This window comes from Triticum dicoccoides, chromosome 5B (assembly GCF_002162155.2).
Source record: "Triticum dicoccoides isolate Atlit2015 ecotype Zavitan chromosome 5B, WEW_v2.0, whole genome shotgun sequence".
Lineage (NCBI taxonomy): Eukaryota > Viridiplantae > Streptophyta > Magnoliopsida > Poales > Poaceae > Triticum > Triticum dicoccoides.
The window spans coordinates 688,685,138-688,710,266 of NC_041389.1; the positions used below are offsets into that span (position 1 = coordinate 688,685,138).

Consider the following 25,129-nt stretch of genomic DNA (forward strand, 5'->3'; position numbering starts at 1 on the left):
GGCGGCTAGGGACAGGTGGCCGCGGCGGATTGGCTGCGGGCACGGGCGGACATGTCCGGCCCGGTCCGGATGTGTCCGACGCGGAGAGGGAGGAGATCTAGGGTTTCGGGGGAAAATCATCCGTGAATTTCGGGGGGAGGGGCTGATTTATAGATTCTGGGAGTTAGGAGAGTCCAAATGGGGCACGGTTTTCGCCCACAGGATCGTGATCGAACGACCGAGAGCATGGAGGGGGTTAGGTTGGGTTTTGGGCCACTTTGGAAGGATGTTGGGCTGCAAAGAGAGAGGGGGGTTACGGGCTACGCGGTTAACCGTTGAAGTATCAAACGACCTCGAAATGGCACAAAACTTGACAGGCGGTCTACCGGTGCTATACCAAGGCCGCTTGGCAAACCTCGGTCCAATCCGAGAAGGTTTAACACCCGCTCACAACGAGAGACAAAAGGGGAACGCCGGAGGACATAGGAGTGCCAGATTGCAAAACGGACAACGGGGAAAATGCTCGGTTGCATGAGACGAACACGTATGCAAAATGAAATGCACATGATGACATGATAAAATACAACACGCAAGCAAATGACATGGCAACGACGGTAAATAACTGGCGGACACCTGGCGCATCGAATCCGGGGCGTTACACGTGGCCCGGCAAGGCCCTTGCCGAGGGCGTCCGTGAGGCCGCAGCCAGGCCCTCACCCGCCAAGCTTCTGTCACCGCTCCCATGCAACTGCCATCCCACCAGCTGGGCGGGCGCTTGCGTGTCGACGTGAGGCTCCTCGACCAACTCATCGCATGCCTACGTGGTGGCATGCAAACCTTCGTGAAGGCCCTACCACCGCGCCACCTCAGCTGCCTGCCAGCTTACACGGCGCTGACCGCCTCGCTGGCCCAGGCACGTGTCAAGGCAGGGTGAAGCGGCGGTAAAGTGGAGGGGACACGTCGAAGGCGCATTAAATGCATCTTGTCCCATAATGGCTAGCGATAGGCTTAACCACAATACCACGATGCCACCTCTTGTGTGCCACTGTGGTGATCCCCTTGCCTATAAAAGGAGGCCCAAGGCATCCAGGAGAAGGATTCGGACTTTTGGACAAGTTACGCTCATTGTAGCTAGTTCAAGAACCTCAAGAACACAGATATACACCTCAAAGCAGGACTAGGGTATTACGCATCTCTGCGGCCCGAACCTGGGTAAACGACCCGCGTGCTTGTACTGACTGCTGATCCCGCTCTTCTTACCGCCCCGCGCCCTGCAACCGTAGTAGGGATTCTTGTGATCCCATAGGTGTCGTTTCCCACCGACATGCGAGAAATCATGTTGCAAGTAATCATGTGAACTTGTTATGTGTTCGATATCTATCTATCTATCTATCTATATCTATATCTATATCTATATCTATACTAATTACAGACTTCCTAGAAATTACCACATTAATCAGTAATTAGGAACCGTTAATCTTGTGGGACCGAATTATTACGGTGCAGATTAACCATATAATTCTCGCTTGAAGAAAAAACACCAGAAGGCCATGTCACCTTAGTTTCAGCCCAAAATATATAGATTAGAAAGCCCTCGATGGAGCGTGCCTACAATGCTTTTACGGTTGTATACAAAACCATTCTATGTGTTTCTCAAAAAAAAGCATTCTATCTACTCCACGTAATTGCCTAAAAAAAACTCTACTCCACGTAGCCATTCACAAAAAAAAACTCCACGTAGCCCTCAAAACAAATCTATCTACTCCACGTCTCATACTCTTCCCGTAAAATAGATTGAAGCAATCGTACGCCATAGAATCTCCTGTATCTCTCCTCCCCATGAGAAACAACTCAATGTCTCTCAAATTGGAACAAACAAGTAGAGGAATTGATAATTGAGGAACTGATCTGGTGCGCTCAGGCCATGGATCTCGTGCATTAATCAGGAAGTTACTTCATCAAAATTATTTTTCTCTTTGGATCAGGTTCGTTTTCTCACATGATTTCTTCAAGATTTGTTTTCTTGATTGCTCTACTGCAACTATTCCTTTTGATTTGGATTCAGATTGAAAGAAATTTGTTCTCTCCACAGATTGAATCTCGAATCTTCTCACATACAACTTTTGGATTCTCAATCTCTCTCACGTGTTCCTAAACACCATATAGCAGCCGCCATCGTCCACCACTGCTAATGACCCCAACATCTCCGATGCTTATGTTCGTGCTTTAGCCCATGGAATACAGTATCAGACGCACGTCCATGTTGATGGTCGATGTAGACTGATGGATCCTTTAGGAAGCTGGCTAAATTGCAACGTAGAAAGCTGGCTTATCTCTATCACGTTTGAGCGCAACTATACGCACATCCGATTAGCTTATAAATTAAACATGACGTCTAAACAAACAACATCAAGATCAAGGAGCCTCATGTTGGTCTGGATTAATAAAATTCAAAAATTAGTAATAATTAATGAATCTGAAATATCACAACAACCTTGATGACCCATTAAGCAAGACAAGCGATAGATTGGTTTCTTCAGATTTGATTGCTCGATGCCTTTATGTGATACAATTGCTTAGTGGCATGCTGAAACTTGATTTGTGTTATTAAATAGTGGCTTTGTGTCTTCAGCGTGGGTTATGTTATCAATAAAATGTTGTATGATCCAGGTATATAGAATAAAGTATCAAATAGACATGTCAGCATGTGTCTCTTTCTTTCTTTTCATTGATAACTGAATGACATAACTGAAATTTGAATTGTCCCTTCCCTTGAATACGACAATTTGATTTCTAGCATATGAGATTAGCACCATGGCGCGAAGTCAAGGAGATGCTCATTCATCAAGCCATCTTAAAGGCATTGGTTGAATATTTAGTAATATTAAAGAGTAATTTACTGTTATTTTGATCTCCTCATAGACAATCATATTGTGTAAATATGATGATTGTTATTTTTATTATTAATCTTATGTATTCATTCAGTTTTCTGAATTGTAGCAGTAGACCATCCCATCCGAAGTGTCCATGTGTGCTAGGAAGAAAATATTCGGTCGTTGTGCTACTGAAAGGTTCATATCTCTTGGTCCTTCTGTAGGATTCACTAACTCTGTTTTATACATTTCTTGCTTGCTGGCTTTAATATTTGTAGACCTATGTTCAGGTGCTGTGATGTGTATTCTTCATTTGGCAATATTACACCAGGTAGCATATTTAACCTGTATGACATCTTCGGTTGATGCTGAGCCAAGAAGAGCAAGGGTTCGAAAGAATAGAAAGTTATGGCCTCCACCATTCATCATTTCTACCGCCATGGCATGCAGCGAGGAAATGGATCCATGGAAACGATCATGCTGGTGGATGGCGGTGATGTTGAAACTCCAGATGGCGGCGCCTTGCAGAGTTTAGACAAAATTCTATGTTGAATCCTGAGTGTAAATTACTCACTTCTGGTCTCGCACAAAAGAAAAGAGTCAGATCCTTGGACTGCAGGAATTATCTTCAGAGTTTATGATGGTCTTAACAAAAAATGGCCCAATAAATGCAGTGTGTGCACAAAATCCTTCAGCTAAACCATTCCTACATGTACGTCATCCTACAAATACTTCATTACATGGTGTACTGTAGAGCCTAAATACTATATTATGATTGTTTTCTTCTCGCACTATCTTTGACATACACACACACACACTATGATTGTTCAGAGGAACATTAGCTTACATACTACGATTGTTTTCTTCTCGCATACTAAGCACACTGAGACTATTATTTTTTTGCACAGAAGAACAATACAGCGTTGCATTTTCATTCAGTGAGAGCAGTACTAAGAACAGCACAAAGTGCAGAGTAGGGAAACATCTACCGAGCTAGAAATGAGAAAAATAAAACAGCTGGATTATATCATCTGAACATAATTCAGCTGAACTAGGGACATGGTCAAAACTTTATATGGACATTATGTTTTTACTTCCAAATAACTGACAACTGTAGTTTCAAAAACCAAAGTTACCAAATTGCCGACTATTGATCTGATTTGATTATTTATGCATCTAATCACAATGTTTCGCTATTAAGTTTTTTCAAGATAACAAAATGTTGCTTTTCAGTGACTCGATTGACACTACCCTTTTCCTGTTAGAGTTATCCTTCAAGTTGACTATTTCTAAGTAGTTATCTTGAATATTAAACTAATAGGAGCTACTTCAATTATTCTTTTATTGAAAAGAAATACCTTAAGATATTTCATGGAACTGTATGAGTTTTATTCCTAGAGCGGCAGAAGCTTATTGTGTAATTCGACCTTCAATGTCACTGTAACCTGAAGATTCTGCCCTTACTTTATTATATCAACATTAGTTTCAGATTTACATAATGATCTGCAACATTGATATTGATGGTAATTCTACAAAGAATTCCACGAAATAAGGTTAGTCCATGTCGTTACTATTGCTAACTAAGAGACACTAACAAATTTGTTTTGCAATGTAAGGTTCACAACAATGATGTACGGTAGGCTCAATGCCATTAGCCATGAGAAGGATCTCTTAAAACCGAAAGTCAGAGTAGAAAGACTTAGATCCACACATCAGATGAAGAGCGTCGATCCCCACAAGGTTGCAAAAAATATTGTTTACTAAGATATATTTCAGATATTTTCTTACTCATGGCCATAATTAGAACAAGTACAAGCAATAGTATCGGACTAAATGTAATCTGGTCCACAAACAGTAACCATTTATGTTTAAATTATTAATCTCTCCAAGATTTGTTTGTGAACAAAGTACTTTGGGGCATTGGCGTGTCCGTATAGACTCAAGGCAAAGGTAGAGGATACATAGTGAATGGATAAAATAAAGTGCTCCTTCTTCTTAGATGGATAAGAATCGCTGGCATTTGGATGATGAAATTCTTCTTGAGGACGACGCGTAGGAGGAGGTTGCAGTCTTGACGGAGATGGTGTAACACACCGCAAAAGGGAAGGCCAGATGCCCGGTGATCCTGCTGGTGCTGCCGTGATGTTCGCGAGGAAGAACTTTGTGAGGGTTCTGATGTAGGCATCCACAAGAGCCACTGGCGCAGCCATACTCATGCTGCCGCTCAGACTAGCCGCAGTTGACAAGGCGGCATGATTGAATCTGCCGACAATCCTCGCCGAAATCTCTTAGTAAAGAGAATAATATGCACATCTCAAGTAGCCACGTTGTGGCTGACTATAGAGCACGATTATTAACAGATTTATTACCTTCTAAGGAGTTTTAGAATTGGCCGTTGTTGAGTAGAGCAAGAAGTCGACTTATAGAGGTTCAGTAAAAAAGATGACCAAGATGGACCGATCTGGCGAACGGATATAATGGGAAAGATGAGTGAGGGATAAAAGACAGATTTAAATAAAAAACAAATAACAAGTTATCTCCCCCACCTTATAAAGATTGTGGTTTCCACATGAACAAACTAGCATTTTTTATACTATATGAGAGTTCCGCTAGATTTGAAATTATAAACTAATGCCAAGTGTTTCAAGCAATATGCCCCAATATTAAATAAATTAAGGAATTTTTTTTGTAAATTGGAGGACATACATAATGGGTCTAAATCCATTAATATGGGAGCGACACAACACAAAATATCCATGTTGCGTCGTCCGTAGAAGTTCAAGTTTGCTCCACAACAAATATGCTAGCCCGTGCGAATGCACGGGTTCACGACTAGTTTTAATAATATGTATGTTGTGATTCCCTTAGTGGTGTCATGTGAACGTCGACATGACACTTCACCATATTTGGGCCTAAGGGAATGCATTGTGGAGTAGTTATTATATGATGGGTTGTGAGAGTGATAGAAGCTTAAATCCTAGTTTATGCGCTATTCCGTAAGGGACCGATTGGATCTAAAAATTTAATGCTATTGTTAGAGTTTATTCTTAATATTTTTCTTGTAGTTAAGGATGCTTGCGAGGGGGTTAATCATTAGTAGGAGGATTGTTCAAGTAAGAACAACAACTAAGCACCGGTCCATCCACATACCAAATTATCAAAGTAGCGAACACGAATTAGCCCAACTTGATGAAAGTGACCAGATAAAATTCCTGTGTACCCTCAAGAACACTTTGCTTATCATAAGAGACCATTTTGGCCTGTCCTTTGCCTCAAAGGGATTGGGCTACCTTGCTACACTTTTGTTACTACTATCATTACTTGCTCATTACAAATTACCTTGCTATCAAACTACTTTGCTACTTACAATTTTAGCACTTGCAGACATTACCTTGCTGAAAAACACTTGTCATTTCCTTCTGCTCCTCGTTGGGTTCGACACTCCTACTTATCGAAAAGGCTATAATTGACTTCATATACTTGTGGGTCATCAGGTAGCGAGGCACGTATTGTGTTGTTGCCATTAAGGATAACAAGATGGGGTTTACATCATATTGCTTGAGTTTATCCCTCTACATCATGTTATCTTGTTTAAGGTGTTACTCTGTTTTTAACTTAATACTCAAGATGCATGCTGGATAGCAGTCGGTGAGTGGAGTAATAGTAGTATATGCAGGCAGGAGTCGGTCTACTTGTCACGGACGTGATGCCTATGTTCATGATCATTGCCTTCGATGTCGTCATAACTTTGCGCTTTTCTATCAATAGCTCCACAGTAATTTGTTTGCCCATCGTATGCTTTCTTCGAGAGAGAAGCCTCTAGTGAAACCTATGGCCCCTAGGTCTATTTTTCATCATATACTTTCAGCTCTATAAAACCAAAAACCCAAAAATATCTTGCTGCAATTATTTTGTGTTTACTTTATTTTGCCTTTCACTTTTATTTTAAATCTATCTCTATCATATCTCACTCTTGCAAGTAACCGTGAAGGGATTGACAACCTTTTTCCGCGTTGTGTGCAAGTGTTTGTTAGTTTGTGCAGGTGCATAGATTGGAGACTTGATTGTGCCTCCTACTGGATTGATACCTTGGTTCTCAACTAAGAGAAATACTTATCTCTACTTTGCTGCATCACCCTTTTCTCTTCAAAGGAAAAATCAATGCAAGCTCAAAGAAGTAGCATTCTAACGAGAGCGGCGTTTTGGCTCCTAGGTGCATATGCACCCATTGTCAAAATACACATTTCGAAAATTTGAAAAAATTCAAAACAAAAATCCCACGTGTATATCCGGACATTTTATGTGCGTTCAAAAGGTTTCGGTGAAAAACGACATTTTTTGTGCCTTGTGTAAAAAAGATAAAGAAATGCCTCGTGAATAGTTAGAATGAAGCATCAGAAATTGTCTTTTTTACACAAGCCACAAAAAAGTCATTTTTCACTGAAATCTTGTGCATGCACATAAAATGTCCGGATATACACGCGGGATTTTTGTTCCGAATTTTTCAAAACTTTTCAAAATGTGTATTTTGACAATGGGTGCATATGCACCTAGGAGCCAAAGGCAATTACCGCATTCTAACGCGGTACTCCACGTTGCAGATGGAGAGGGAAAATATGTTTTCCTAGAGTTTGGCCTTTTTCGGACAGATGAAAAGAGGGGAACGGTTCCATGTCCAGCATGATAGGGCATGTGAAGATGAACGGATTGCATATTCGGATTCGTTGGATTTTTCTGATCAACTTTCATATATAAATTATTTTCATTGAGTTGTGGATTATTTTATATTAATTTTCAAAGTTTTAATTATTTTCTGGATTTGTTTTAAATATTTAAATTCAAATTAACTAAATTATAAATACTAATACACCCAAAGTTATACCCACACATAGCGGCTGATTGGTGGCGATGTTGACTGGGTCAACAGCCTAGTCAGCATAGGTTGACTAGTGGGCAAGTGCCCAGTCAGTAGGCTGACTGGGTCAACCTTACCCGCTGGAATAGTGGACAGGGCCCACCTGTAAGTGACTCGGGCTAATTACTGCAAAAAAAATCTAATAGAATTAATTAGTTAGCAGGGCCCACAGGTCAGTGTAATAAATAATTAAACTAATCCAATTTAATTAAAGTTTTTATTAATTAGTAGGGGTGGTCCCATATGTCAGTGACTGGGTGTTACCTAGTCATCATTGACCGTGGTCAACAAGTCAAAGGGGGCCCTTGCGCCACTAGTCAGCGACCCTGATGGTGGCCCTAGGCCGGCAACATCGGCTCTCGGCGGTGGCGCGCCGGTGGCGACCTCCAGACGGCTGCGTTGTGCGGACATGGTCGAAAAACAGGCATCGGGGGTCGTTTGAACCGCCGCGAGCATCTACAAGCGCAGAGGGATGTCGCACTTTGAACTGCAGCAGCAGCGGTGCGGGGGCTGTCCGGAGCGGCGCCGACAACGAGCATGGACGGCGATTGGCTTCGGGGCTCGTGGGAGACTGTACCCCGGGCCACCATTCGGACGGCCGCGACTACCTTCGAGATGCAGGGGCTTGTGCGTGTCCAACAGAGCAAGCGGCGGAGGCGGAGACGACCTACATCAACTGCAGTGGCGACTGGGGTGACTGCCGGAGTTCGGTGAAACTCGGATGCGGCGCTACGAAGCACGGATGGACGTGCGGGTGCGTGCCTTTGGTCGTTGTGAACATGCTGAGCATGCCAACGAGCACGGATGCAAGCTACGGGGCTCTGGCCATGATGGCGATAAAGAACGGCGATGACGAGCTCGGCCACGATGGCGGCCGCAGTTAGAAACACGGGAACACGGTGCGAGGAGAGGGAAGATGCGAATGCTCGCCGTGGTCCTATAGATGTGCCTAAATGAGCTTGGGAAGGTGTGGCGGCACAGCGATCTCCGGCACCCGGTGACAGAGACGAAGGAGAGGGTGATGCTGTGGGGCGCCCCGGCTTGATCCAGCAGGCGAGGTCGACGTAGCCGACCGCGACGACGCTTCAAGGCAAGCTGGCGAGACGAGGGGGGGCCGATGGTCGCGGTGGCGCGAGGCGGACGACGGCGAATGTGTCGGGCGAGGAGGGGGAAGGGGATCTGGGGAGGAGGAAGGGAGGACGAGAGGGCGAGGGGAGCGGGCGTGGTGACTGGGAGGGCGTCTAGGGTTAGGGTTGGTCGGGGCGGCCTAATCCTCCTCGTAGCTCGCCGACGAGGTGGTGCGACGGGGCGCGCTCGGGTAGGAGCCCGGTCGGAGGAACATGAGGGGAGGGAGACGACCCATGGAAGGCAGGCTGGGTCGGCTAGCCAGGTTGCGCCGATTGGCTGAGGCCAAGGGGGCAGGGGGTTGTGGCCTTTTTTACTTTTGTTTTGTTTTTCTTTTAAAAACTTTTCTATTTTCTTTTATTTCCTATTTATTTTAACCTTATAAAATATAAAATTAGCTCCTACATTAGTGATCCTAAATATTCCACAACCACTAAAAGTTTTGTGCAAATTAAAATACTTTGCATATTTTTATCATTTTAAAGGCATTTAAATATTTGTTTTAGCCACTATTTTATTATTTTAATGTATTTGAATACTTTATAAAAATGTGAGTTCACCACCATTATTAACAAATGATTATTTACCACAATTTGAACATTTTAGTTTTAACATTTGATTTTTTTATTGTTTGACTTTATTTTAAATTTGAATTTTGATTTGGTTTGGATCAACGTGGGACCTAGCAATAGTAAAAGTGATGACATGACATCATTAGCAGGGGATTGTTGTAGCTTAATTATCTGTGTGTTACATCTGTATCAGAAAACGCGATGATTTCTTCTTTCAGATGTTTTTTCTGAACGAATAGGTACTTATGGACTTGGAGTTCGGGTTGCAAGAGCTGCCAGGGGCTCACAAGCCTGCCAGACACGCCATGGGGGGTGGGCGCCCCCTAGGCTTGTGGAGCCCTGGTGGCTCTCCTCTGGTAATTTCCTTTGCCAATATTTTTTATATATTGTGAAATAATTCTCAGTAATTTTTCAACTCAATCTGAGAACTTTTATTTCTGCACAAAAAAAAACACCATGACAATTCTGCTGAAAATAACGTCAGTTTGGATTAGCTCCATTCAAATCATGCAAATTATAGTTCAAAACAAGAGAAAAAGTATTTGAAAAAGTAGATACGTTTGGGACATATCATGAAGCATGACTTTGTTTAAATGAAATTCTAAGAAAAATTTAGGGGCTTGAAGTTTTGAGAGAACGAGTGATACGTCTCAAACATATCTACTTTTCTAAACACTTTTGCTCTTATTTTTTACTCTAATTTTCATGATTTGAATGTAACTAACCCAGAATGATGTTGTTTTCAGTAGAACTATCATGATGTTATTTTTATGCAGAAATAAAAGTTTTCGGATGAAGCAGAAATTTTACGTATAATTTTTCTGGAATATATAAAAATACTGGTGAAAAGATCTACCGGAGGGGGCCCACCACAGAGCCACAAGCTCCCGTGGCGCCCCCTAGGGCGCGCCACCCAGGCTTGTGGGACCCTCGGGACACTGTTTGCCCTACCTCCAACTCCATAAATACAATCTTGTGGAGAAACAAATAAGAGAAAATGTTTCATCGCGTCTTACAATATGGAACCACCGCCACCTCCCGATCTTCATCAGGAGGGCTATTCTGGAGGCCGTTCAGGGCTCCGGAGAGGGGATTCGTCGTCATCATCATCACCAACCCCTTTTCACCGTTAATTTCATGATGCTCACCGCCAGGAGTAAGTAGTTCCTTTATAGGTTTGCTGGACGGTGATGGAGTTGGATGAGATTTATCATGTAATCGAGTCAATTTGTTAGGGTTTGATCCCTAGTACGTATCCACTATGTTTTGAGATTAATGTTGTTATGACTTTTCTATGTTCAATGCTTGTCGCTAGGCCCGACTGCCGTGATTTCAGATCTAAACACTCTATGTTTTCATGAATATATTTGAGTTCTTGATCCTATCTACTAGTTATATGCATTTGTTATTGTTATGATCCATAGACCCCAAAGTGACAACAATTGGGATGCTCTCCGGGGATGACTGTGATTCGAGGAGTTTATGTGTATTCATCATATGTTGATGCTTTGTTCCGGTTCTTTATTAAAATGAGGCTTTAATATCTCAGCTTCTTTATGGACCCCGCTGCCACGGGGGGTATGACAACAGATGACATGCAAGTTCTTATAATAAGCATGTGTGGCCATATATGAAATACATGCCTATACTGAATTGATGAATTGGAGTATATGATGAATGTCATCCAACACAAATATCCATCGTTGATTCAATGCCTACGCTTTGCTCATATTGATTTTGCTAAGTTAGTATTGTTGTCGTTACTGTTACAATCACTATAAAACTGATATTGTTATTCTTCCTGCGACTACTGCTAATATCAAAACTATCAAACTATTGTGCCACTAAACACTTTGCTGTACATATTTAGCTCTCGAGGTGTGGTTGAATTTACAACTCAACTGCTAAGGCTTATAAATATTGTTTGGATCCTCTTGTGTTGAACCAATAAATTGGGTAAAATACTATCCGCGAATACTGTCGCGATCCCCTATACTATTGTATTTCCCCTTTGTTTTACTATTCCTGCGTTTGCATTAGGGAGAAAAAAATCATGTCCCTGTATAAACTTGATTTTTTGAATAGTTTGGTATAACTTTGTTTATTCTTGCATTTTCACCCGGGAGAGTTGCTCATTCTTTTGGATGCCGATATGGCGCTGACGTTCGGTCTAGGAGACCCCTAGAATGAATGACTCATCCATTCTGGAGGGGAGATCAATGCGAACGAATTTATTCGGGGGGAGAACCACCCCCGGCGCGAACGCACCTCCGCGTGACCCAACAGCCCGGTAGCGAAAAAGCCCAACTATTTTTTTGATGTGCCAGATTAAAGTTTAGATTTTGCTGTGCTACAAAACAAAAATGTCAACAACTTTAAAAGCACAAAATATACCACGGGTAAAAAGATTATTTTTGCAATGACCCAAAAGAAATTTTTCCATGGAACATTCATACTAAAAAATGCCATGGTATGTTTAATTAATTTTCCTTATATTGTATACACATTTTGAACACAAAATTATGTGTGATGAATTTTCCATGGTGTGGTAGTATAAATTGCCGTGTTTAAAAAATACAATTGCCATGGTACTAAAGAATAAAATTTACATCACAAAAATTAAAGAAAATAAGGGAATTTGCTATGGTCCATCTTCTCATACATATTTTTTCATGATCTAAAGAAATAAATTTACAATGGATTAAAAAATTATCACACTACCTATAATGAAATGTTTATGCATGGCAAATTTAGTTAGTTTTTCTTCAAAAAAAGATGGCAAAATTAGAAGACTATTCACTAAAACACATGTCAACCTTTTGAAAATGTAACGGTACATGGATTTTTGTTAAAAAAAGATGGCAAAAAAATACTCATGAAAAATAATCTAGGAAATCATAGTGCACAACCAAGAAGTTGCCATGCTATATAGTGAATGAAATAAAAATTTGCCATGGCAATACATGTTAAATATTTGACATGGCTATTTAGGTAAAGTTGTCATGTCAATTAAGCTAAATTTACCATGGCAAAAATAAAAGGAAAAAATTGCCATGGCAATGAAAGTTAAGAGTTGCCATGGCGATTTAGGTAAATTTGACATGCCAAGTAAGGTAATTTTGCCATGGCAAAAATAAAGAGTTAATTTTATTGCCATGATTTTTATCATATACATGAAGACACAAAAAATGTCGATTGAAAAATGCCATGGCAACTAAAAAGTAAAATTTGACATGGATGTAAAGGTTAATTTGCCATGGCAAGTAAAGAAGTAAACTTGCCATGAGCAAAATTAAAACTAAAAAAGTTGCCATGTATGTAAAAAAAGTGAATTTCCATGTATGTAAAGGTCAAGTTGCCATGGCAAAACAGAAAAGGTTAATATGACATGACACTTTAAAAAAAAGGTAAACTTGCCATTGGCAAAAAGAAAGGTAAAATTGCCATGGCAAAAACATGGTAAATTTGCCATGGTTATAAAGTAAAAATTGCCATGCTATAAAACTAATTTTACTATTACATAAATTGTCATGAAGGTAAATAAGCCATGGCAGAAAGGAAAAGTAAATTTTAATTAGCCATGATTGACTAAAAAGTAAAATTAGGCATGTATGTAAAAGTTAAATTGCTATGACATCATAGATAATTCTGCCATGGCAAAAAATAAATGTAAAATTAAAATTCGCCACAAAAAATAAAAGTATAAATTTCCGTGGCAATAAAAGTTAAAATTTGCCATGACAATTAAGGTGAATTTTCCATGGAAAAAAAGTAAATTAATTAGCCATGATGGGCTGAAGTAAAAAAATTGACATTATATGTAAAAGGAAAAATGCCATATTAGTGTAGATATTTTTTCATAGCCAAAAAAGCAATTTTGCAATTAAAAATTATACGTTTCAATGGAAATAAAACTTAAAAAAATTCATGGGGATTTAGGTTAAATTACCATATTAAAAAGGTAAATTTGTCATGTCATCATAGATAATTTTGCCATGGCCAAAAAATGTAAAAGTAGAAACTGACATGCTAAAAAAATTGAAATTTGCCATGGCGGTTTACGTAAAATTGCCATGTCAATGAAGGCAAATTTGCCGTGTGACTAAGATACAATTCTAAAAATATCGTTAGATTTGCCATCATCTTAATCAAAATTTAGACATAGGCCTAAAATGTCAAAATGCGTATACCATAAGGGACATGGCTACAAATTATGAAAAAAAAATGCTATGTCATATGCGTATTAAAATCTTGCCATGACGTTTCATTTATAATTGCCATTCTTTGTGTAAGAAAATTGCCATGAACATATTCATATATTAAAACAACACCCGCCATGCTCCATGTTGGCTCTCAAAAACATTCATAGCAAAAAATCATATAAAAAATTGCCATGGCAAAACTAGTTACAAAAAAGAGAGATGGTAGGAGGTTTTAAATTGAAATTTTGCCATGGCAAATGATATCTAATTCAAAATGTTTTGCCATGGTATATGAAATTAAATGATGTGTAATTCATGAGAAAATGTAGAAGAAAAGTGGTGTGAATTAATCACTAGGGTGGAACTACATCACTGGGTGGCGGCGAAAATGGAAGCTGGGCGGCGATTAGTAGCGGAGCCCCCTCCCGGCGACACCGGGCAACTGCTCGGGCTCTGCCAAAAAACTTCCATTAGATTACAGTAGGAGCTGGATAATCAATCACCAGTCTTAGCGGGCAAATGCCCATGAAGCACATCCCTCTGTATTATGCCAGGCTCCATGGACGGGCTAGCTCCACCACCGGCGACGGTGGAACTGAAGCTGGAGAAAGTGAGAGACGGTAGGAAGAGAAGAGGGGTGAGGTGGAGCCGTACGCGTTCGTTTCGGTCGCGCATCGCACCGAACAACAGCGAAAAATGGCATGGACACTGAGCTAACATTAAGATTAGTGCGAATTTAACGGACGGTGGAAACAACGTTCGGCCTAAAACGTCCAAAATCTGACGTCCGACACTTGTTGTTTCCAAGAAGGGAAATGTCTGCAGCCGGTGCGCCGGCTCAAACTTGCGCCGGACCGCACCCACGCGTCCGTTGGGCCCCGCACCGCTCTGTCCTTTTCTGCTCCTTATCTTCTTCCTCCTCCTTATCTTCTTCCTTCGTTGAGTTTTCTGGCCACAATTCCCCACCGCGCTACCCACCTCTTCCTCTCCTTCTTCCACCTCTCCTCCCCATCGACGCTGCCCACCTCTCCCTCTCCTTCTTCCGCCTCCCTCGCCATCAGCGTTCTCTACCTCTCCCCTCCTTCTACCTCAAGCCGCCAGCACTCCCACAAGCGGGCGGAGCTGCGACGACCGTCGAACGACAACTGCTGCGAAGGTTCAGCACCGGTGTGTCGACCGGTGTTGTGGACAGGAGAAGCCACTGGCGCTGTGGACAGGAGAGCCCACCGGTGGTTCGACTTCGACGACACCCATTGCCTGGACCCGGCTCATGGTGGTGCTGGAACTTGCTCATGACGTGCTGCAATTGCTTGCGGGCCGAGCTAGGAACATGGCGATGCCGGAAGCGAAGGTACTTTTTATGCTGGACTAATTTTACATTTTTGCTACCATCGACGCTTTGGTTTCGCTAGTACCTGCGCCATTTTTTTGCAATTTGCTACAACAGGTGTTTTGATTTGCTGGAACCAACTACAATTTTTCGCTACAAGTGCCGCTTTCGATTTTGCTGGAAGAACGACCAATTTTACATTTTTGCTACAAATAGTGTTTTGACTTGTTGGAACCAGCTCCAATTTTTGCTACAGCCGCCGATTTCGCTTTTGCTGGAGAACGCCCAATTTTGCATTTTTGCTACAAATGGTGTTTTGACTTGCTGAAACCAGCTCTAATTCTTGCTACAACTGCCACTTTCGCTATTGCTGGAAGAACGCCCAATTTTGCATTTTTGCTACAAATGGTGTTTTGATTTGCTGGAAGCAGCTTCAATTTTTGCTACCACCGATGTCTCAATTTTTGCTAGAACATCCTTGCACAAAGGGCCCAGTTATGCATTTTTGCTTCCACTGTTTTTGGCTTTGCTGGAATCAACACAAATTTTTGCTACTACCGCTGTTGGCTGCGAGCCATGGTTTTCTACTGATGAGAATTTTTGCTGGAACAATCATTTAGTTGTGCTAGAACCGATTTTTTTGTTGCTTCAACCTAGCACCACCAGGTTTTGTTGCTTAGATTATTTTTGCTGGACATGGCGGGCAAGTCGACAATGGCGGCGAGCCGGAGATGAGGGAACGCCGGGGGGTATTGCAAACCATGGTGACTGCATGCTGTAACCTGTCCGTGTTCGAGCTGCAGGCTGCAACCATGGAGAGCGGAGGCGGCCATGGCGAGTGGAGGCACGAGCGGCCGGCGAGCACGGGTGGTGGGCGTGGTGGCACAGGTGGCAAGCAAGCATGGGAAGCCGATGACAAGCGCAGGTGGCCGGCGAGCGCGCAGGTGGCCGGCGAGCGTGCGAGATCCAGCGTGTGCGCACGACTGCCTTTTTTTTTCCGTACGGGCGTGACTTTTTAAGAGAAAGCAATCTGACGGTGATGAAAGGTTGTATCAGACGTTTGGCAGCGGCCGGCCCAAATTTGGGCCGATGCGCCGGCGCCTAGTGCTCCCCTTCCAAGAAAGAGTCGCTCGTTCATCTCACATCACTCGGCTGGTCTCTGGGCCATCCGTCGGGCCGGGCCACACACGACTACCCTTCACTTCCGCGGGCCCATTCTCCCTCCCCTTTCGGCCCTCACGTATCCGGGCCGGGAGACTACCACTATATATACTGGGCAAGCGATGCCGCCCTAGGGTTCTTCCTTCACCCCTGCTTCCATTCTCTTCCTCCGGGAGCGCCGCCGCTTCCTCATCTCCCACCTCTCGCCTCGGGAGCCGGAAGCGAAACCCCACGGTGAGCCGGACCTCCCCCTCCTCCCTCCCTTCTCCCCCGCCCTCCGGTAGCTTCGTCGGCGCCTCGCTTCTCTGTAGTCCGTGCTAGCTGCTGCCTAGTCGATCGATCGATCGATTCCACCGGTTCTAGTCTCCTCGCTAGCTCGATGCGCTTCAGTTCACGTCGCTGGATCTGTCGTCGTTCTTCCGTGTTTATTCATGTTCCCAAGCGCTGTAGATCTACTGCTTTGTCCGCCCTGCTCGCATGTTCTGGGATCGATTTTGTTCTGACGTCTCTAGATGTGCGGTCCCTAGGGTGTTGTTTCCGTCGTGATTCACGTGGATCTGTTGCCCCGGTGTTGGTTTTGGCCATTTTGCTGTGCTGTTCGTTCATGAGGTTTGCTAGAATGCTCGATCTGTAGGGTATTCCCTGCCTATCGTAACCTGGTCGGTGTTATTCTCTGCTCTCATGCTCAGATCGGAGAAAATTGTATCACTGCTTTGCATGTTCAATTTAACTTGAAAGGGAGCTACCGATATTTTATCATCTGTGTGTCTCAGTGTTTTATATAAGTTTAGTTCAGGCACTCTGCATGAATTTTGCTCTGATCTGATCATTATTTCGTTTGGATGATTATGTGAGTATTTTCTGTGTTTTACCTAGCATCGATTGTGCACCACGTGAGAGTTCCAACTCAATGACGTTCTGTGCCATTGTTTTTAGTGTTTGTGTTGGTAGTTCCATGATATTACAGTCAGTACTTGTGCATAAAACTGTGATTCCATGACAAATCAGCTTCCATGACATTTACCTGAGTCTTGACTTTGTCTGTAATTACCTTTACACTGTTTTGCAATTTGACATAATCTTCTGGAGAAGTTTTAAACTATGTTCCACCCCTTTATAAGCTCTACAGACCTGGAAGTACTTGGGGGTTGAGTTAGTGAATCCATTTCCTGTTCTTGCTTCATAGTTGCTTTTTGCATGTATGTTCTCCATAATGGATTACATTTCTTTGTTATTGCTATTTGTTATTTTTTCTCATACTGTGACTGTAAGTTTTCTTAATATCGGTTGGGCTTGCCTTCTCAATGCACTTTTGTTTGTCCTACTAGTACATTAAATTTAATAAGCTCAATTGACCGTATTATATATTTCACTTTATTGGGGCTGTTGGTTGAAGTGTTGGTTAAAGTAGTTTGGTAGCAGTGTGTAAAACTTATTCGTGTGCACCAATGTTAAGTGCACTTTTGAGTGGACAATTGTCGTTTTAATTACTTGAACAGTCATTATTATATCACTATCAGATTTTTTTCATTTAATAGTTATTCAAACTGTATTATTGCTTGATTCTGATAGCTTGGTATTCTTTGAACAGGAACTATAGTCCCAGGGTGACATTTAAAAGCAGTCAAGATGGTGAAGTTCACAGCGGAGGAGCTCCGTGGAATTATGGATAAAAAGAATAATATCCGAAACATGTCTGTTATTGCTCATGTTGACCATGGTATGTGACTGGACAGTACCAGTTGTCTTTAATTCTCATGTTTATACAGTATAATCTTGTTGATTGATGTTTTTGTAGCCTGCTCTTAGTTGTGCCATATTATTTCTAAAATCTGGATCTTGTAAATTAGTTAAATTTAATGAGTTGTTTCAATGTTTTGAAATAAGTAGTTTCAGCCATTGCTCTCTCCTTGAGCTTATTCTTACTGCTTTTATGATTGATTTATGCTCTAACAAGCTTAAATATAACTATTAGCATATAATTGCATGGTTCAGAATCTGCTACTTTGGTTTAGGCTGGTCATAGTGGGGAGGAACTTATACTAGTGTCATGCATATGACACTAGTCTAAGTTACTACCTTTATAGTGCGAAGTAACATAGTAGTAGTGTCATAGAGGACTTCATTTATTAGCTTGTAGACTCATCTTGTATTGGGAAGCGCTATGTTACAGTAACATATTATGTTACCACTTCTCATTAACTACATGCCACGTAGGCAAAATTTTCTTGAAGTGCGCTATGTTACTAGCTAAGTTACTCCCACTATGACTAGCCTTACATGGTTGTACTTAGTAACACAAAAATACATGTCCTTGTATTAATGTTGTTTACTATGTGCCACCAGATTTTGTTAACCATGTTACTAAATATCTTGTTTGTATTCTTTTAAATTTCTTTTAATCATGGTTTGTTTCAACATACTGTAATGTTGTGTCATAATTCCATCTCTCAGTGGATAATATGTGCAAGTGCATATTAATGTATATCGCGTTCAACTGTCAATCCGGATGCTTTTGCACCGTCCTCACACATATTTACATGTTTGCAGGCAAGTCTACGCTTACGGATTCCCTTGTGGCAGCAGCTGGGATTATTGCCCAGGAAGTTGCTGGTGATGTTCGCATGACTGATACCCGTGCAGATGAGGCAGAACGTGGTATTACAATCAAATCCACGGGTATCTCTCTTTTCTATCAGATGACTCCTGAATCACTCGAGATGTACAAGGGTGACAGGGATGGGGACGAATACCTGATCAACCTTATTGACTCACCTGGTCACGTTGACTTCTCTTCGGAAGTGACGGCTGCTCTTCGTATCACTGATGGTGCTTTGGTGGTGGTTGACTGTATTGAGGGTGTCTGTGTGCAGACCGAAACTGTGCTGCGCCAAGCTCTTGGTGAGAGGATTAGGCCTGTCCTCACCGTGAACAAGATGGACAGATGCTTCCTTGAGCTTCAAGTGGAAGGTGAGGAAGCATACCAGACTTTCTCCCGTGTCATTGAAAATGCCAATGTCATCATGGCAACATATGAAGATGTGCTCCTTGGTGATGTCCAAGTGTACCCGGAGAAGGGGACTGTTGCATTCTCTGCTGGTTTGCATGGGTGGGCTTTCACCCTTACAAACTTTGCTAAGATGTATGCTTCCAAGTTTGGAGTTGATGAGGCGAAGATGATGGAGAGGCTGTGGGGTGAGAACTTCTTTGACCCAGCCACAAAGAAATGGACCTCCAAGAACACTGGGACAGCTACCTGCAAGAGAGGTTTTGTTCAGTTCTGCTATGAGCCAATCAAGCAAATCATAGCCACCTGCATGAATGATCAGAAGGATAAGTTGTGGCCTATGTTGAAGAAGCTTGGTGTGACGATGAAGAATGATGAGAAGGACTTGATGGGCAAGGCTCTCATGAAGCGTGTGATGCAAACTTGGCTGCCTGCCAGTCGTGCTCTGCTTGAGATGATGATATTTCACCTTCCCTCTCCCTCGAAGGCACAGAGGTATCGTGTGGAGAACTTGTATGAGGGTCCCCTTGATGATATATATGCTAATGCTATCAGAAACTGTGACCCTGATGGTCCTCTTATGCTGTATGTCTCCAAGATGATTCCAGCATCTGACAAGGGTAGATTCTTTGCCTTTGGACGTGTTTTTGCCGGGAGGGTTGCAACTGGTATGAAGGTCCGTATCATGGGTCCCAACTTTGTTCCTGGCCAGAAGAAGGATCTGTATGTGAAGAGTGTCCAGCGTACTGTTATCTGGATGGGAAAGAAGCAAGAGTCTGTTGAGGATGTTCCCTGTGGTAACACTGTAGCTTTGGTTGGTTTGGATCAGTTCATCACCAAGAATGCAACCCTGACAAATGAGAAGGAAGTTGATGCCTGCCCAATCAGGGCAATGAAGTTCTCTGTGTCCCCTGTTGTGCGTGTTGCCGTTCAGTGCAAGGTGGCATCTGATCTTCCTAAGCTTGTTGAGGGTTTGAAGAGGCTGGCGAAGTCTGACCCTATGGTTCTCTGTAGCATTGAAGAGTCTGGTGAGCATATCATTGCTGGAGCTGGAGAGCTTCACCTTGAAATCTGTTTGAAGGATCTGCAGGAAGACTTCATGGGTGGTGCTGAAATTATTGTTTCGCCTCCTGTTGTCTCCTTCCGTGAGACTGTTCTGGAGAAGTCCTGCCGCACAGTTATGAGCAAGTCCCCGAACAAGCACAACCGTCTTTACATGGAGGCTCGCCCATTGGAGGAGGGACTGGCTGAGGCCATTGATGATGGCCGCATTGGCCCACGTGATGATCCTAAGGTGCGCTCTAAGATCCTATCTGAGGAGTTTGGCTGGGACAAGGATCTTGCCAAGAAGATTTGGTGCTTTGGACCTGAGACGACTGGCCCCAACATGGTTGTCGACATGTGTAAGGGAGTGCAGTATCTGAATGAAATCAAGGACTCTGTTGTGGCTGGGTTCCAGTGGGCATCGAAAGAAGGTGCTTTGGCTGAGGAGAACATGCGTGGCATCTGCTTTGAGGTCTGTGATGTTGTTCTGCACACTGATGCTATTCACAGGGGTGGTGGTCAGGTCATCCCAACAGCCAGGAGGGTCATTTATGCTTCTCAGCTCACTGCTAAGCCAAGGCTGCTGGAGCCTGTGTACCTGGTTGAGATCCAGGCCCCAGAGAATGCACTCGGCGGTATTTATGGTGTTCTGAATCAGAAGAGAGGGCATGTGTTTGAGGAGATGCAGAGGCCTGGTACCCCACTGTACAACATCAAGGCTTACCTCCCGGTCATTGAGTCTTTCGGGTTCTCAAGTACCCTCAGGGCAGCGACATCCGGCCAGGCTTTCCCCCAGTGTGTGTTCGACCACTGGGACATCATGTCTTCTGATCCTTTGGAGGCTGGCTCCCAGTCTGCGACCCTTGTCACGGAGATCCGCAAGCGCAAGGGTCTGAAGGAACAGATGACCCCTCTGTCTGATTTCGAGGACAAGCTCTAAACTTCTGGTTCTGTTATCTCCTATATGGTCTAGTTTGCTTTTGCTGCTAAGAGAGCTGCACTATTATTTTCTGTCTATTGAGTCGTGGCTGTATTGCTATTGGAATGTACTCCTATCTGTCGTGATACTGTCACTTTGTTTTGATGTCTATCGATGTTAAAACTTAGATTATATATCTGTTATCCACCGGTAGTTCTTGTTGATGTCTTGTGTTTTCTTTCGTTTTATATCCTGAGAGCTTTGCCTGGTTATTTATTGCTGTTGTCCTGCTCTATGTTTTTCATGTTTGTCCAGCAATTGCATCATTGATGTGTTGCATTAGCTTTTCTCCCTGCACTTAACATCGTTTCACCTTGATTGATGCACTCGTCCAGGTTTTATGCCCATTAAAATGTGTTCCCTCGTCTGGCAGTTGTATCTATCAATCTTTCCTCAAACTTACTTTGAAGCCGCAGTTTGTCAGTTTTTTAGTACAGTGCTCCCTCCGGTCCTTTTTACTTTGCACATTAAATTTGCTGAAAGTCAAACTTAGCTAAGTTTGACCAAATTTATATTAGAAATTATTAGCATCTATAATATCTAATAAATATAATATGAAAATATATTCCGAGATGAACCTAATGATATTGGTGTTGTGTTGTAAATGTCAATAATTTTTTATATAAACTTGGTCAAAGTTGGATGAGATTGACTTCAGACAAACTTAATATGCAGAGTAAAAATGATCGGAGGGAGTACAAAATTCTCCAGTGTAAAAATGACCGGAGGGAGTACAAAATTCTCCAGTTCATACCCTACAATTTTGTAGACACAAGCTGATGATGAGAAATTACTCTCTCTGGAATTAATGCTAGATACATTAGTAGTGTAGTAGATGCATCTGTTGGTGCTGAGAATATCTACATTTTGTGAAGTTTGTTGTTCATTGTAAATTGTGAAGTCGGTCATGGTAAATTTAGCATTGTTGAGATCGTTAATTGGTAGCTAGGGGATTAATAGACTAATTGGTAAGTCAATCGGCTAATTAATGAATTAATTGGGCCAATTTACCCGTTTACTAGCTGTTTGGCCAAAAATTGAAATGGGAACCATGCAAAATGTGGCAGCCACAAGTAACACATGCCTAAGATGTCGTGGCACGGCTAAGGTTAGGCATGAAAACCTTAAGCTCAAACCAAACTGGCCCTAACTAAAATGAAGTGATCAGTCTGGTTTCTTAATTTGGACTTGATGTTCCTAAATGCAAATAAGAGATGACTGGCCTTGGTTAAAAGGGTGTTCTGGCCGTTGCATGGATGCTTGATTTTCTTTTTTATGAAATTCCAATGCTTCTCAAAAGGCAGGACAAACCTCTTCATTGCTAACAGAAATGATACGGAAAATAGGGCTGAAGCTCCTCCATCAAATAGTCCGTTGAAAGGGAACATAATGTGGCAGAGCTCACAATAATATTGATTGATTGCATTCATCTTTGGGCGAAGCTTAGTTCAGGCATGATTTCTAAAAATATTTTAATCCATCTCAGTGATTGCTTTATTTTAATCCATCTTTTGATGAAGTCTCAATTGAGCATGATTTCTGGAAATGTCCACTCAAACATGTTGATTCTTTGGTGATATAGAGAGCAAGACCCAATCTACACTTTCATCAAACCGATTTGTGTTCCCCGCTTGATTTCAACATCAACACTCGTAATGCTTGGAGCTTGGGCTCCTAGGCGGTTAGAGGCATCCGTTGGGGCTGGATTGAAAGGCGAATACAACGAGCCATTTGATGACGCTTTGGAGTTTTCGCTTCAACACCGCTCCAACGGAGATTAGCACTCTCCAAAGAGGGAACTTTGAGATAAATTTGACGTCCCTGACTTACTTGTGGTTAATTCGTTTTAATACTTTTACTTGCTTCATATGCTTGTGGGCTTATTAACTAGATTGTTGCCTAGAATATTTTGCTTTCAGCTTACTTGCCATGTTGTGTTCATCTAGTTGCATATATTGAAAACCTACTTTATCCGCAATTCCCTCAGATTGAAAGATAAGCTTAAAATTTGTAGCTTCCTATTCACCCTCTCTAGGATCATTTCAATTGGTATCAAAGTTATGACTTTATTAGGGCTTAACACCTGAAGAGAATAAGTCGATACGGGGTAATCCACCGGTGGTGCCCCTATGGGACATGCCGAGCTCTCCGCCACAACACGACTGCTGCCTTGACCGTGGTGGACTTTACCTTGTTAATGCCGGGTATGAAGTCTGGAAGTGCTGGTTATCGACTCGAGGGGTGAAATCACGATTTTTAAGAAAGTCTTTGAAACAGACAATGTCTTCAAAGACTTAGAAGATGAACAGTAGCTAAATTGGATACAACGAAAGATAAACTACACTAGACATGGTGATAGAACAACCCAAGAGATGTGAGCAGTGAAGTAAACAACAAACTAGGTAACGATGGATGGCAGTAAGAAATAATGTGAAGACAAAGATGTGATTAGAGAGATTGTCTTCAAGCAATGTCTTCGAACAAAAAAGGTAGCAAGCAAAGACTTCACAATACAAAACAGTAAGTAGGGAAGTGAAGTGATAGAACCAGTTGTTTGGTGAAGACAAAGGATTTGTTAGACCAGTTTCAGTTGCTGTGACAACTGTACCTATGGCTAGGGAGGCTAAGATTGAACTCAGAAGACCGCGTCTTCACCTTATTCCCCTTGAGCTAAGATCACTTAGACCTCACCCAATCACTCAGGCGAGTCTTCAAGGGAGACTTCCAAACCTTCACAGACTTGGTTCACCAGCGATCCACAATGACTCTTGGATGCTTAGAATGTGACACTTAAACGACTAGAAGATCACCGTCTTCAAGTGTAACAAGTCTTCGGTTCACTTAGAACAGAATGGTTGCAGGGATGCTCAATCACTTTGGGCTCTAGGTGTTTTGGTTTTCCTCACAGTAAGTTTCTCACAAAGGCTTCGGAGGTGGGCTGCTCTCAAACGATAAAAACTGTGCAATAACTCAGAGCAGCCGCCAACTTATGGTGGAGGGGTGGCTATTTATAGCCAGGAGGCAACCCGACATGATATGACCAAACTGACCCTGGGTCGGTGGCCAACCGACACATGTCCCAAAAGTCAGATTTCAAACACACACGCGAACTTTACTTGGGCTCCAAGCAAAGCTGACTCATCCAACTCTGAACGAGATTTTCTCTCATTGTCTTCACAAGGAAGACATAGGCTTTTGGTTGAGCAATCACTTCAACAACTGTCCTCATTTTGCCTCGACCCCACTTAACAGTGCGGTGGTTCCTGTGATTGAATAAGAAGAAAATGAAACCTACAAATAAGTTATGTCTTCATGTTCCATTGTCTTCACTTATTAACTTCAAATGTAACCATTGGCTTCAATATCTTCAGACATTTTTAGGGGTCATCTTCGACAGTTAAACCAAATCTCTAGGGACTTCTACCTGTGTTATCCTATGAATCTCACAAACACATTAGTCCCTCAACCAGGTTTGTCGTCAATACTCCAAAACCAACAACGGGGAGGCACTAGATGCACTTACAAAGTCCACCATGACAAAAGAAGTGCGGTCCATTTTCAAAGGAAGAGGTGGACCGGAAGTCAAAGCCTCACGCACCAGCCTCATTTGCTCCAAGTGAGGCTCATGATGTGGACGATGCAAGAGAACATCTTGCTCTTCCCGAACCTACTACTGCACCCCTCCCCAATTTCATAGGGTGCCACTATGCAACATGACCTATCCAGCATCTGCATATTAATCATGTTGGGCCTTCGCCCCCTTTGAAAGCTAACACATTTTCTGAGTGAAAACTCGCTATGGAGTCTCACATTTACAGTGCCTCTACTCAACTCAGGGTTCATGCCCAAGGATCCATCAAGCCTTACACCCCAAGGAAAGTCGTTGACGATCGACTCAATGCCATTGCCCTCAACATGCTCCATCTTGCCACCACTATGAGT

At 42.5% G+C, this 25,129-nt stretch overlaps 1 protein-coding gene and 1 long non-coding RNA gene across 2 annotated transcripts; both read left to right on the forward strand.

Annotated features, from left to right (window-relative positions):
* The first annotated feature begins 1,778 nt into the window (after positions 1 to 1,778).
* Positions 1,779 to 3,569, forward strand: LOC119306669. The gene is made up of 3 exons (XR_005148997.1): positions 1,779 to 1,964; positions 2,983 to 3,050; positions 3,143 to 3,569. It is a non-coding gene; the product is annotated as an uncharacterized LOC119306669 (long non-coding RNA).
* Positions 3,570 to 16,289: 12,720 nt separating this feature from the next.
* LOC119312646 (elongation factor 2-like) lies at positions 16,290 to 21,351 on the forward strand. Its single transcript, XM_037588387.1, has 3 exons — positions 16,290 to 16,391; positions 17,749 to 17,877; positions 18,708 to 21,351. Exons 2-3 carry the CDS (start codon positions 17,787 to 17,789, stop codon positions 21,146 to 21,148), a joined length of 2,532 nt encoding a protein of 843 aa, XP_037444284.1. The 5' UTR covers positions 16,290 to 16,391; positions 17,749 to 17,786; the 3' UTR covers positions 21,149 to 21,351.
* The last annotated feature ends 3,778 nt before the right edge of the window (positions 21,352 to 25,129 follow it).

What these genes read in the sequence shown, in the direction of transcription:
- LOC119312646 (XM_037588387.1), top strand. Translation starts at nt 17,787, where the DNA reads ATGGTGAAGTTCACAGCGGAGGAGCTCCGTGGAATTATGGATAAAAAG. An exon ending in TATTGCTCATGTTGACCATG is followed by an intron (nt 17,878 to 18,707) that starts GTATGTGACTGG and finishes ACATGTTTGCAG; the next exon opens with GCAAGTCTACGCTTACGGAT.